Here is a 15,189-nt window from a genome sequence, read left to right on the forward strand (position 1 = left end):
CAGCTCTGGGGATGGGGCCGTATCGAAATGCCCAGGGCAGGCGCACGATGGCCCCGTGCTTGGGGAGCGAGGGGTGAAGCAGGACCCGAGGCCATCACACCCTGCAATGCAGAGCAATGACAGACATCACCTCCGCCACCTCGACTCCAGCTCTGCAAGCCAAAACTGAGCTTATTTCATCTCAGTAGTGGTGGTGTGTACAAACAAAACATGGGTACGGGCTAGACTTGGCTTTGGCTGTGCAAGGACACAGAAAGAAGCAGTAACATGGAGAGGAGAGGGCAAGGACAAGTCACCACCAGACGCTGCCGAGTGCCCTCCCTGACGGCACCACGGCCTCAGGGGCTGCTCCCGCACTGCCCTGGCCACTATCACTTATCACTTATCATGACTTCACCCATATCACAGAGACTTCTTCCATTTCACTCTTACGTCAGCCAGACCAAGTCAAAATCTGTGCTCCATCCACAGGGATTTCTGGTAAGGAACATTTCCACCTGCTCTTGCATTTTTGTACCAGGGGTGTAGCACTGCGTTGAATATTTGTGTTATTTCCCCTCACCTCCTTTTACCCTGACCAGGTACACAAGCACTGAAACACACGCAGACATACACGCTGCTGGTCCTCTGTTACCGTACTCAATCAATAAGAACAATTTAGAGCGGCGCTAACCTCTCCATGCATACTTCCACTGTCCCGAGGGATCAATATAATCAGTATCGCAGCTGGCTGCTGGGAAATAATGAGATTATGATAACAAAAAGGCAAGCTTTCCAAATTTCTTCTCAGTGCATGCCAAAACATCACACTTCTCTCTCTGTCCGTAAAGGACATTGTAGAATACAGACATAAAGAATACTGTACCTATTTAAAAACAAGTATATAAAATGTATGATGTTACCTATGGTTTCTTCAACTTTAACATTCTTTGCAAATGCAGTATTTATTTCCCTTAAAAAACAACTGTGAGATTTGAATTCTTCACTCTTGGAAAGGGGCCATACATGTTTAAAACTGTACCGAATTTTCCACAGATTTCTCCTGAACAGCACCACCACTTCCCAAAACATCTTGTGTTTGTAGGACAGCAATAGTTGTCTATTCATGGCTAAAATTCACCAAAGGGACACAGCTGATGAAAATCACGCATGTCACTGCACTGTCACTGCCTGTGGAGGGATGGAGGGGATGTGGGGACCCGAAATACTCATGGGAGGAAGAGAGATCACCATTATAACTTCTACAACATGTACGGGAACACACATTTCACCTATAGTAACAGTTATGTTTCAGCTAGCTACTAAAATAAATGGATTATGGACGACTCTTACCTGGGAGGAAATGAGATGTCCAGTTCATACAATCTGTCCTTAAAGACTGAGAGCTCTCTGTCAAATTCTAAAAGCTGTAAAAGGCAGAAATAAACACAGTCGCTCTTTAATGTTGAAGCAATTTAAAAATACAACTTCATATAAAAGGAAATAAACAGAGACTGTGAGGTATATCTCTCATGTAATAGTGTTTAAAACACAGTGCCACTCGGTACTGTTTCAATACACAAACAGTTCATTGAGAAAAGTGTTTAAAATCCTCCTTTTCATCCCAGTGAAGCACTTAATGCCGGCTCCTTACAGCAGTGACCTGTACATACACTTGCTATTTCAAAGTCACTAATTTTTTTCAAATTTTATTGGCAATCTTTTCAAAGATAAACCAGACCAGCATTAAAAAGTCCTGCAAACTGAAATGGTGACCAGCCACACAAATGCCAGCAAGAAGTCTCCTATTCGTGTGTGTTATCTTTAGGTGAGATAAGGAGGTACAATACACACAGGGATGTGCACATCACTCTTCTGAGCAAAGACAAGCGGTGATTTTGCACACCTATTTTGGGTGGTGTGTGTCAGACAGGGGGTACGTGACAGTGGGTGAGCACCACACACCAGAGCAGGCATTAAAGGAGATGTGCGCAGGGGCAGATTTAATGTCCTGCAGAAATATCAGTCCTTGCCAAATCTGTTCTCCCCCAGACCTCCATGGAGAAAACAAATTCCTGCAGTCTTCTGTTCATGAACACAAGCCCGCTCATAACCAGTCAATGATAATCATCCACATTAAGCCCATAATTGTTCTGATGGACACCAACGACCTCATTTCGGAGGAAGGCTGGTGTGAAGCCCGACGTCGAGTGAATTAGCGAGTTCAAAGACAAAAAGCCCATAATCTGCCATGGCTCCAGCGCCACCGCGGGTCCTGAGGAGCGCGTCCCCCACCGCGGTGTTTGCCCCGTCCATTAATCATGTCCCATCCCACAGCTGCGCTGATACCATTGTACGAGTGGCAGCGGTTCCCAAAGAAATGAGATTGTGTCCCTGTTCCCCTCCGCCACCTCATAAATCATTCCTGAAACCTGCAATTAGCAGCTACTTGTACACATTAATTATCTGTGTGAAAAGCAGCTACCTGAACCACCTGCGCTGATTAGCTGCCCCTCTCAGGCCTGCCCCGATACATCCCACTTCTGCAGGGCGTAGCGGGCGGCCTTCCCCGTTTTGGTGCATCTGACACCAAACTGAGGGCACGCTGGAAAAGATTTTGGAATACGACCAACCACAGATAATTTGTACGTGTTTCAACATCAGATCAAAGGCCTGAGTATCCAAGGTGTTTGGATAAATATTTATAAACATCTGTGCGGAAACTTACGGTACACATCCAATAACGTGCCCAATCAAGAATGCTGGGATGGTTCAGCCACTGTTCTTACTGAAGCAACCTCAACATTCTTCAGGAAAAAACGGTTTATCAAGCTTGTTTCCAGACGGAGACCCTGCATCTCAGGATGTATAGGTGGCTGTGCAGCCACAACGCGTACACCAACTGTATGTTGTGAGGACCAACGTCACCACCCCGCTCCTGCTCCATGGGCTCCCCCTCACAGGTATTACCTCCCTAATGTGCATCCAGCACAGCAAAACTCCACCACCCCATTAACACTTTATTTGAAATAGCTGTTATTAATACAGAGCAAACACATTTTCCCCACTGATGGGAGCAGGGAGGTGGAAGCCCCAGCAGAAAGGGCTGTTTCTGCAGGGAGCAAACAGCCAGCACCGACTGAACAACGCTGCCCCGCACAGGGGTGTGAATTAGGGCACGGCTGGGGCTGGTCACGGCTGCGCTGTCCTCTCACACCAACTCACGCTTCCCACATGTGATGCATTCAGACTGCCCTTGCTGTGATGATGCTCACAAGCTCAACGAAGGCAGGGGTGCCAGGACACAGCGTTCGCCGTGTGTTATCATCCCCAGAAGTTTCTGGTGCTTATCCACTGCAGCCACTCATTTGGCCGTGCCTGTGCGTGCGGACGCTGCTGACGCCGCCACAGAGAGGGCAGTAATGGGAACATGACCACACTGTGTGCTGGGCTCCCTCTGGGCTCCCCGGGGAGGGGACAGCTTTGACCAGAAACAACGAAGCCAAAGCCTTGCGGTGACCCCGCCGGATGTCACAGCCCAAGCGGTGTCTGTAGAAACACCTGGGGAACACTTGGAGCTATTTTGTGCTGCAATTTAAATAATGAATTTTAACAAATTAACCATTTTTCCTAGCTACGTCATGGTGTCTGTAACCTCCTGTGACTGCACAGACATGCGCTAGCCCCCAGCGGCAGCAAGGGGTGTCCATGTGTGAACCCCAACACTGCTCTGGGTGCACCCGGCAGCGCTGTGGGGTGCGGAGATGGGGGAGAAATGATGAGAACCCGAACTGAGCATTTTGGGAAAACTCCAGCCCCTTTTTCAGTAGAAGGGCACGTTTTAACTATCCCTTTTTTCAGTATTAAAAGCACTTGGGTTCCCATCGAAGCCTGAAATCTCAAAATAGAAGATTACTGGTGAAAAACCAAGGTGTTCGCTAGGTCTTGCCCCAAACAGTTACAAATGTCCCTTTTGTCTCTATTTTTAAAGCATGTAGCATTGTAAAAACAGCTGGGACATACTCTATTCATGGCCATTTTCAGCACTAACCGATCACTTATTTCCATACTAAAAAGCACCGTGAATTCCATCATCGCTGTAACAGCAAACTTGAGTATGTCTGTCACTCTAAATGCCTTAAAATGACAGAGAAATTAAGTTCAAAGCCTAAAAATCAATGTATTGTTCTATTTAACCTACTCATTAGAAGATCATCCTTAAGAACCAAAGGTGCTCCATGGTGTGCTGGGGTAATTTAAGGAATCAGAGATTTTAAAACACCATGGTGGAAGTTAATTCCAGGACCGTCCATGGGTTTTTTTCCCCAGCTCAGTTCCACCGATGTGTTTATACCTAAAGGACAATGCAGGGCCCATGTTTTAACTGCTGTAGCCACTGAGCTGCTGATGCTACATCCAGGCACTTGCTGTACAGTGCCCAGTGACATGAACGTTTGGCTGCCACCTCCCGAATGAAAACCACCTGCACGTACGAGCACAGTGTGTACAGCCGGCCAGTACCCACGGGGAGCACAGCCGTGCAGCGCGCGTCAGGGACTGAGGAACCCTCACAGGGCAGAACACAACGTCTAAACCAGGCTGTTTAATTTATTGCAGGACGTTGCAGCCTGAAGTTACGTGTTTCTGCTCAGCAAACGTCAGGAGCCAAATGCTCCCATCAGTTTGTACCAAGCTCCTACTGACCTGAGTAGGAACTGGATCGGTACAGTGAAGATTGCAGGTAGAGCTGGACAGACAGTGTGGGTACAGCTGGACGGACTGTGTGGGTACAGCTGGACAGTGTGGGTACAGCTGGATGGACGGTGTGGGTACAGCTGGACAGTGTGGGTACAGCTGGATGGATGGTGTGGGTACAACTGGACAGTGTGGGTACAGCTGGATGGACGGTGTGGGTATAGCTGGACGGATGGTGTGGTGCTTCCCCCGGTGTCTCCAGTGACCCCCTTGCCCCATGGGCTGCCGTCCACTGCCCCTGTAGCTATGGGCCCCGTGTGGTTATGCAGTGTGTGCTTTGGCCAAAGGCAGCAATCACTGGAATGCTAGATTTCGGTATTACGTGGCGTGGCAGCAACCGAAGGATTGTAACAGAGTTTAGCAGCTGTAGAAACCAAGGTAATTTTGCTCGCTGCAGTTCAAAGCGAGGAGGAGCTCCTAGCAGGTTGGTGTCCATCGGTATGCTGCGATGGGCCACCCTGGCTAAAATCACATGCGTACGAACCCTTGAAAAGAGGGCAACTTAATTCAGTCATTGGAGTAGAACAACGGCAATTACTCATCAAGACCTGCAGAGCAGCGGTGGATCAGGAGGTGATATTAGCAGCATTCATCAAACCATCTGCAGGGCCCACCAGAGAATTCACAGCTGCGAGAGAGAAATGAAGTTTCAGACCAAAAAGAGGAGATGAGCATACAGAAATGACCTTAGAGAATTAAAATACGGGGACACTGGTCACCGTAACCTCCTCTGCCAGGCTGCTGTAGCACGGGGGGGGTTCAAGAGAATTTGGAAATGCAGTGATTTCATTCAGCTTTGCAGTCAAAGAGTCAAAGTCTAAATGTTTATTTAGAAACGGATTCAGCAGCCTCCTGACTCCAGATAAAGGTCTGTGGAAACGCTGATCCCTGCCATGGATCCATGAAAACATCAAACACAGCTCTGATCTGCCCTTATTGTAAAGCTACTGCTTTCTCTAGCTAAGACTTTGTAAAATGATCCATTACTGTTATTTTGAATCACAATTTTCTCATAAAGGCTTTCTTTAAAATCATGTTTAACCAAAAAAGCCAAAATTACTGAATATAAATGCACCACTCACACTGCTTTTGTGTATTATTATATTATACATACAATATGTTACGCATATCTCTGACAACTTGTACATCTGAATGGCAGTGCTGTCAAACCATTCACTCCTACACAAACGTGGATTATGGCACAGAGAAGCAGCCCCAAAGACTTTTCTCAGACCAGCAGGCAGGACAGGCCGTGCAGCACTGACAGCACTGCAGGCTCCCCGCGCCTGTACCTGCTCCAAAAATCCCCCATTTCAGGGGAAGCTCCCAGGAAAACGCTGTTCTGTCCCTGTTTTGATGCCTCTGTCTCCCAGGGGACACCTCAGTGGTTTAAAGGACACGAACATTTTCTAATAAGTATTCCCACTTGTTCAGAAAACCGCTCTGGAAAATGCATTCAGAAATAGTATTTCTGCTACGGAAATACCTAGATTGCTTCACATGTCTAGAAAGAGCCACGCTTTCCCTTGATGTCTATTGATCCCTACAGTAATTACTGGAGACGCTATCGGCTCTGTCTCATTAGAGCTCCCTGTGCCGTCTCCTTGCCCGGTATCTCGCATACTCATCCTCCTCACCCTTCCCATCCTCCTCATCCCCTTCATCCCCCTCATCCTCCCCATCCTTCTCCTCCTCATCCTCCTCATTGTCCTCATCCCCCTCATCCTCCTCATCCCATTAGGGTAAGGGCTGAGGGGGGCATTTGGGGAGCTCTGGTCACCCCCTTTGTCTCCCCCACATACAACTGGGCACCTTGAAAGGTCCCCTGAAACCTGCAGACACCTACAGCTTGAAAGTGCCTGTAAGCATTAGGTTTCACATTAACCTCACTATTTGCTGGTCTGTGCACGCAGGCACCACCTGCGAGGTTGGGGGGCACCTGGGGAATGCAGAAGGATCTGGCTCTGCAGAGTTGGTGAAAAAAGATCAGGCACCTTTCTACCTTAATTAGGATTGCGCCATGGGCTCCAGGCCTGGGTAGGGGCTTCTGTCTATGCACAAATATCAGCTGTAAGGGGTGATGTGAGATCCCAAATGCCTGAGGTAGAAGCCTGGGCACAGCCACTGCCTCTGGACATCTTCCTGTGCGTCACAAGGGTTAAAAAGGAGCTCCCAGGTTAAAAAGGTGCTATAGGTTAAAAAGGGTGCTATAGGTTAATAAAAGGTGCTAAAGGTTAAAAAGGTGCTATAGGGTAATAAAAGGTGCTATAGGTTAAGAAGGAGCTCCAAGGTTATAAAGGTGCTATAGGGTAATAAAAGGTGCTATAGGTTAAGAAGGAGGTCCCAGGCCAAAGCACGTGCACAGAGCACGCTGGCTACAGGCTGGATTATGGAGTGCAGATACAGATGTTGGGCCTCCTCTTTAGACTGTGCTTAAGCAAAGACCAGTGCCTAAAACCCCAATACAGCCCCGTACACCCGAATTAGCCTCAGGGCTTACAACAGCTGTGTAGAACAGGACAGGGGAACCACAGGCCATGAAATAATAATGTGTAACTTGGTGATACGGGCAAATTCTACACCAGAATAACTCGTTTACTTGAATCATGAAGCTGGTCGTAAACGGCTAACCCAGCACATCTGGATTGGCATCTGCTTGTGATCTGGCTTTACATTTGTGTTTGCCAGAGAGAACAACTTATCGATGATATTTCCTATCTCTGCCACTACTCATTTTGCAGTTTACCCAATGGCATACCAACTAACCACCAACTTGAGCAAATGCAATTCCTAGCATGGGAATATCGTTTTGAGTGAAGGAATGGAGCACGAAGCCCTTTTCCTACCAACGCTTTATGAAAATCAGGCATCTCAGCTGACCCCCTTAAATAAATGAAGCAGTTTTGGGATGCACAGCATTTCCTCATGGCCAGTCCTAGGTAGCAGTGGTCCTCAGCAATCAATTTCCTTCCTCCATCCTAATTTGCCCTTATACATCATATTCAAGATTTTATCTGGACAGGGGCTGGTTGGCGCAGTGGATAAACCTCTGCCTTTTCACCCCTGGGATCACGGTTCAAGTCAAACCCTGATGAAATGCACTTGATCGTCCTAATCTAGTTCTTAGTGGACAGTATTCCCATTATCTTTAAAAGGGTCAGAGCCAAGGCCGTTGGGAAGAGTGCATTGTGCTATATCTTGTCTGTTGATTAATACATTTTCAGTGATGCCAGATCCTTAACCTCCACGAGCACACGCGTCCTCACAAAAAGCTTAATAGAGGTCCCTCGTGGACTAAACCTTTCTCCTCAATTGCCATATCATTTCAGGATGTCCTGGGAATATTAAAAGAACCCAAACAAATTACTCATAGTGTAGAAGTATGTTTGCTCGAAGTGTTTGTAGTAACACCTCTGCGTTAATTAGCGCGATAACAGACCACTTTAAATCATTACTTGGCGAAGGGAGAACAAGACCTGTGTAACTCAGTCCATTTTTACAGCACATTACAATTTCCTTCTCATACCGCATCAGCTGAACAGACACAGAGTAAAGGGAACCTACCCTGGAAGGCTGATTTCACTGTTCAGAACAGAGGAATGGAGCATGAACGCGCTCTCTGTAGAAGCCCACTGTTCTGCAGCACGAGGACTGCTGAAGGAGCACCGACAGCAGCGTGAAGCTCTCTGCTTATCGTGTAAAAACAATTAAAATGAGAAATAGAACTGCTTCCACGTCTTGACTGCCTGGGCCCGAGGACACCGGGCTTTTCCATGTAACCATCCCAAATCTGGCATTAACACCGTTCACAACAACCACGTCCCTGAACCATTGATGATCCTGGTCTGGCACCACTGACCCAGCCCCTGCACTGCCAGCAGCAGCGGCTGCTGCAGGGGAAAGGGAGCAATGTGTGTGCATTTCTGCACCGCTGCGCGTTTCCCATCAGGATTAAGGATCATTAAATGCTCCTACGCATTAAATCGTTCCTCTATGATCAAGAGTTTTTACATTCTGATTACGTATTTATTTGTAATGGCCAACCCCATCCTGGGCTGCATCCACAGCAGCGTGGCCAGGTGGGTGAGGGGGGATCCTGCCCCTCTGCTCTGGTCAGACCCCCCCTGCAGGGCTGTGTCCAGTTTGGAGACCCCAACACAAAAAGGCCATTGAAGTGCTGGAGCGGGGCCAGAGGAGGCCACAGAGATGATCCAAGGGCTGGAGCAGCTCTGCTATGGGGACAGCTGAGTGAGTTGGGGTTGTTCAGCCTGGAGAAGAGAAGGCTCGGGGGGGACCTTACAGCGACCTTCCAGGACCTGAAAGGTGCCTGTAAGAAATTTGGGAAGAGCTGGGCCATGGAGCGATAGGACAAGGGGTGATAGTTTTAAACTGGAAAAGGGCAGATTTAGGTTGGATATGAGGAAAAAGCTCTTCCCCATGAGGTGGTCGATCACTGCACAGGTTGCCCAGAGGTGGTGCAGGCCCCATCCCTCCCAAGGCCAGGCTTGATGGGGCTGTGAGCACCCTGATCTGGTACCAATATCCCTGCTCACTGCAGGGTTGGGCTGGGTCAGCTTTAAAGGTCCCTTCACCCCAGCACATGCTGTGATTCTGTGATTTAACTGGCTACTTAAGAAACAGCATTTAGCTTGTGGTTCTTTTGTACAAATCAATGACACAATTATAATTTTTTCATTAAATAATTAACCCTGGCTTGCTTTTCTTTTGAAATTAGCAGCAAACTCCCAAACACAAGACATTTTGAAAAGAACAACCCCACTTACAGCCTGATTTATGGCAAATGATGAAGGAATCCTAAAACAACTGGTGGAAGCGTGGATGTGCTCGCAGCCGCTCTCCCGAAAGCACCGTCACGCTGGTTTGTGTCACTGCAAACCCCAGGCTATGGCCGTGTGCTGTGAGAGCAGCGAGCACCCCCAGCGCAGCACAGCGGGTGCGCCTGTTCCCAACCCCAAACAACACCAGGAGCTGGGGTCGGCCTGACGCTGCGGTGATGGGCTCCACGCTGCCCCTCCTGTGCCACCTTCCCCTGCTCCGCCTGGCGACTGCGCCTTCACGTGCAGTTCAGAATACATGAACTAAATACTATGATCATTTTTACTGCTACAGCTGTTCTCAAATAGGGTTTCTCTCTTTTTTTTTTTTCCCATCGCTACACAGCTGGATAAATCTGGGGGTTCCTGTCAGAAATAAACTGACACAGAACGGTCACTGCACTTTCAGGTAATAAATGCAGGCAATTGCTAAGACAACGCTGGAATAAGCCACAGATTAAGTCTGGATAGGCTACAGATTAGTTTGGAAAAAATCAGACCCGACAGATTACTGTGTGCGTTTCAAACTGAATTTCTGTTGAACGGGTAACTTGTATCTGTACCAGACTTTTCATAAAAATACTCATTTTTATAAATACATCTTAAGATCCTTTTTGTTGATTACAATGTAGGAAAGAAGGAATAACTGTGTATGGACAATGATAAAGGAGCCTGTTGATAATAAATATTTGTCAGGCCTTGTCACATCTGTACACATTCCAATGTTACTGAAGAGACACCACACTGATAAAAAAAAATACCCTCAGAAAAATCAATGGATTTTGAGCTAAAGCAGTTGCTAAACACACAGAAAACATCTTTATCCAGCAGCCACGGCGCTGTGAAAATTCCCAAGCCTTGCATTGGTACAGCTAAGGAAAATTTAATCTTCCCAAATACTCATCAGGGCACTCCATCCTGCAGACCTGACAGCCCCACTTATAATTAATTATACAATTTCGATGGGAGTATCGACTAAACAAAGCTATAAATCATAGAAAAAGTCAATAGGCATGGACACATTCAATCATGTCCCGACCAATGATTACTACTCTTAAAATACAATAATTATTTTCAGGAGCCAGCTCGAATTAAATTTCTGTCAGGCCGGTACAAGACCGGCGGTTGATGAAGGATGCGATGGATTTTTTGGGTTGAATTCGGCACAGAGACATTTATCCTCCTAGATAGGTAGTTTGTTTTTAGTGATCATGGTGCTGCGTGTTTAACCAGACCATGAAGATTAGATTATCTCCAATGGCTCATTATATCGTTCATCTTGGACCTGCAGACTTCCCGCTCCGTGGTGCGTGAGGGGAGCGACGCCTGGTTCCAAAGGGGTCTGCCCGCGTCTCCACGCACCCCGTCCACATGCGCAAAGGGAACCGAAACACCACGGGGAAACGCCATGAGCAGCACCACGAATGGCTCTGCTCAGCTGCAGAACCGTACTGGGAAAAATAAGGTGACGAACGCTTGAGTTGTTTTAAAAATAGCTAAAACATTATTGTATTGATACATGCAGAGCAAAATCTGGGGCAGGAATGGGATCAGAATGGAAACAGGAATTGGGATTAGTATGGAAACAGGAATTGGGATTAGGGTTATCACTTTGAATTAAATGTCCCCAAACTGCAAGACATCAGTGAAAGAAACGTTTCCCAAGGATGCAGTCACCTTGTAGATTTAAAAACGAACCACCAAGCCCCAGACCAGCACATCTCTCATGGCTGTTTCAGAACAGGTATTTCTGGTGACCACACAGGAGGTGCGCTGAGATGGGACAGCTGTCCCGAACAGTGCGGACGTCAGTGACCCAAGAGGGGACGCAGATCTGCACCCCCGTCCTGTGCCCACCCCTCTGACCCCAGGAAAGGAGTGAGAGCTCGGATCCCAATGTGAATTAACCTCCTCGGTGTGAGCCAACTGACCTTAAGGACACAGGTCAAGGTCTGACACCATACAGAGATCTTCCAAAACGCAGTGGTAACATTTTGAACTAAACCCACCTTAAAGCAGACACAGAGCCGCTCTCCACAGACAGAGCGCAGTCCTCATCACCTATGAGAACACCTGCGCTGCCCCCTGCCCTCAGGACGCCCTGAGCCATCACCCAAAAAGCGCTGGGCTGCTGCAGGGTCTGAGCTCTCCCTTCACGTTCACACATTATTCTGTGCACACCCAGACACCTCCAGGACAGCTCTGCTTGAGGGCTTTTCCTGAGTCACTGTGGTGCACCACAAAGAAACGGGATGCTTGAGAAACGCAGACCAGAGGACAAAGAAAGGTGAAACTGTCCTGTGCACTGAATTTACTCTTTCGGTATGAAGAAGGCAAACGGATGGTGAAGTTACGAAGCTGTACACAAAACGACGGGTTAAGTGAGGAGGAAACCCGAGCAGTTACTGTGTTAGCTGAATTACCCCTTCTGCCTCTGCAGGCCCGAGGGCTGGGAAGGACACAGGGCTCACAGAGAAACACAATTTGTACACGAGTTTGCAACTTATTCCTTCAAAAGCGTTTAGCAGTGAACTTACCGCAGTGCCATTGTTATCTCTAAAAACATCTTGATTAAAATAGTCGAAGAGCTTCTTTTCTAATTGTAGCATAACCTAAAAACCAGAGGAGAGAGGTCAGCCAGGAGCTCGGACCTAGACCCCCCCGACACGCAGCCCCCTACAGCTCCCCAGTCATTACAGAGATCCAATTAACTGGGCATTAGGTGTGACAATCTGCACCCCTATCACTGCCACTTGGAACAACTGTATCCACGCTTTGTAGGAAAGAAAGTGAGCACTCAACAGCGTTTCTGTTTGCACAGGGTACAGAGGGCATGGCACTGTTTACCTTTCGGTCATTATCAGATTCACGAAATATTAGCTTGACTACTTCATTGGTGTCGGCTGCCCGGATGGTCTGCATCGTAGCCTTCGCACACAGCGTCTAACAGAAACACAAAGGGAGAAAGGGAAACCGGTTTAGATGAACCGTAGTTGAAATTTATCAATCCGGGTATCCTCAGCGCCCACCTGAAAACACAATTTGCTGCAGGTCAGAATAAAAAGCACTGCTAATTTCAGTCACTTCCACTCACGATGGATTTAAAACAATAAACTGAATTACTGTTTGGAGAGAAACAGGCAATATTAAGAAAATACCAATCGGATACGGCAAATGCTCATTTAACTCAGCACCACACACAGGGGCTCCCTTGCAGGCCTGGTGTGGTGTCACTGACGACTGTAACACCCTCAGCAGCCACCTCCTAGGGCCAACAACCGGCTCCTGTGCCCTCCTAAAAGGTGACACCAGCACAGCACCACAGCTCTGCGGGTGAACTCCTGCTTGCAACACTTCTGCCTTGACGTTAATGCTCCAAGTGCAACCTAAACATCCAAACACCACACAATCTGATAGTAAGTTTCACAGTGTACACTGGATAGCAAACGCCCCATGCATCAACCTGACACCATCACATCTCTGGGCATTTTGAGGACTGGGAGTCTAGAACACACCACAAACCAACACTTCATGGGAAGCAGAGGTACGAGTTTCTGTGGAGGCACCAGGCCTCCCTCCACTGCCATTCCCCTGCCCAGGGCCCAGTTTCAGGGGCAAAAGCTTCATTTTTGGTGGTCCAAGCTGACCCAGAATGGGCTGTTTGCAGGGCTCGCTGTAACACGTTCTAACAGGGGAGAGTCTGGAGCTCCTAGCGCAGCAGTTAAGTGTGTGTTTAACTTAAAACACACATGAGATTCACTGAACCTATACTGGTAGTGAAGCTGGAGGTGTGCTAAGCGCTCTGAAATGCAGCAATAGGCTGTGGTGGGGCGGCAGCTTCACCCTGTGCCCTGCAGCCACCCAGCCTGGGCAAAGCCCCTGGGGTGTGCGGTGCCACCCCCGTCCACGGCCACAGCGAGAAGGGGATTGAGAAATCCCAGAGTTAATTAGAGAGACAACGGCCACGACCTCAGCATCCCTGCCCTTGACAGGATCCATGCACAGCCCTGCTAAGGACGGTGGCAAACACCATCCTGATGAGTTAGAGATTATTTTGGTACGGAGTCTTAACTAAAGTGTGCTAAGTAAAATAACTCAGTCAAGGAGAGACAAAGAGGCGACTTCCCTCTTCTGCCCGTCCCATTCCTTTCATAATGGCCAGGAAGCCAATGTTCATTTTGTATAAAATTCACTTAATAAATACGTTCTATGTGGTAACAGGCTCACAGAAGTTCACAGGATACTACACACTTCTTCCTCTTGCAGACAGAAATCCCTGTTTTGGGATTCACTATCAGAAGTGCAGTATTTATAAGGTACAGCGCCATGGAAGCACAGCTCGAACTTCTGCCGCAGGAAGAAACACACACCAAACTCATATTTAAACTAAAACCCATCTGCTTTCCAGTATTTTGGGTACCAGTGCTAGAATGGAAACAATCTGTCAAAGGACTTCTTGCCCTGATTTAATAGAAAGACATTAAAAAATGATCCTGGATAAAGGCCCTGTGTGTTGCCACAGCACAACCAAAAATCAACATGCTAAGTGATTTAATTTTTGAAGGATAACTTCAGTGTGATTCAGTACAGGCAGAACACAAATCTATAGAATTTTTACAATTTATACAAATCTGATCTTTCCTCCAAGTCCGTGAACAGATGCTGATTCCCCACCTCACTGAATTTATTATGTACTTTCCTGACAATTTTTCCTCAGTAGTTTACCCCTCAGAAAGCAGTGCCATGTCTGCAGATGACAAACACCCAACCCTGGGTTCTATCCCCAAAACTTGGCCCACTCAGAGCACCATGGGTGCCTGTGAAATCCCAGCGCTCACTGGGAAAGGGGACGCGGCCGCAGGACGCAGAGGGGGCTGCCCTTTGGGCACCTCCTCTGCTCTGTGTGGTTTTGGGGTGTTTTCCTGGCTGGTTGGGGAGGAGTGGGCGATGGTGGCAGTGGGTCGTTAGGCCTGGGAGGGAGGAGAAGGGCACCGGATGATGGGGTACCATGTTTTTGGTGCCGCTGGTGCTCAGCACAGGCCTCCTGACCCCTCCTCGCACCCTCCACGTACCACAGGCACCGTTCTGTCCGTCTGGGCCCACAATTCGGGCTGTGCCACCTGCGCCCACGGGCAGGGCGAGGTAACCCAGCGTCGAGCCATTCCCAGCGCTCCCTCCCACGCCGGCCATTGAAATTCAGAGCACAGATGAGCTAATCGGGTCAGGCCCACAGAAAGAGCGCTTTGGGCCGATGTGTCACAAATCAGTCTGGTCGCCTTTAACCAGCGCACCAGATTAGAACAAGCACCCGAACAAACCAAAGCGGAAAACCCGCCGCTCTCTAAAGCTGGTTTCTAAAGCCCTAACAAATCGCTCCATCTTTCACTCATTTAAACTTTCCAAATGAGGGTCAATACGGTCCCCGAGCATCCAAATGCTAATGCGCTTAAGTGCGCTTAAGCAGCTTTCCAGAGTGAATGGGCCAAAGAAGGGCTCGAAAAGACAAGGCAGAGTTACTGTCACTGTCAAAAAGTCATTGTAGCCACCCCCGGAGTGGTTGCAATTCAAGAAATTCATGATTCCTGTCTCCTAAAGGCATCTGCTTGAGAACACTTTCTCC

The 15,189-nt window shown here is 48.1% G+C and overlaps 1 protein-coding gene across 1 annotated transcript in view; it reads right to left on the reverse strand.

Annotated features, from left to right (window-relative positions):
- Window positions 1-15,189, reverse strand: part of INPP5A (inositol polyphosphate-5-phosphatase, 40kDa) — a gene marked incomplete at its 5' end in the record, with an annotated part of 73,317 nt that overhangs the window by 12,235 nt on the left and 45,893 nt on the right. The window contains 3 exons of the mRNA XM_010181777.1: window positions 1,333-1,406; window positions 12,107-12,181; window positions 12,417-12,512. Of these exons, the coding sequence (XP_010180079.1) occupies window positions 1,333-1,406; window positions 12,107-12,181; window positions 12,417-12,512 (245 nt within the window). The remainder of the gene's footprint in view (window positions 1-1,332; window positions 1,407-12,106; window positions 12,182-12,416; window positions 12,513-15,189) is intronic.

The sequence above is a fragment of the Mesitornis unicolor genome, unplaced genomic scaffold (genome assembly GCF_000695765.1).
Source record: "Mesitornis unicolor isolate BGI_N332 unplaced genomic scaffold, ASM69576v1 scaffold4573, whole genome shotgun sequence".
Lineage (NCBI taxonomy): Eukaryota > Metazoa > Chordata > Aves > Mesitornithiformes > Mesitornithidae > Mesitornis > Mesitornis unicolor.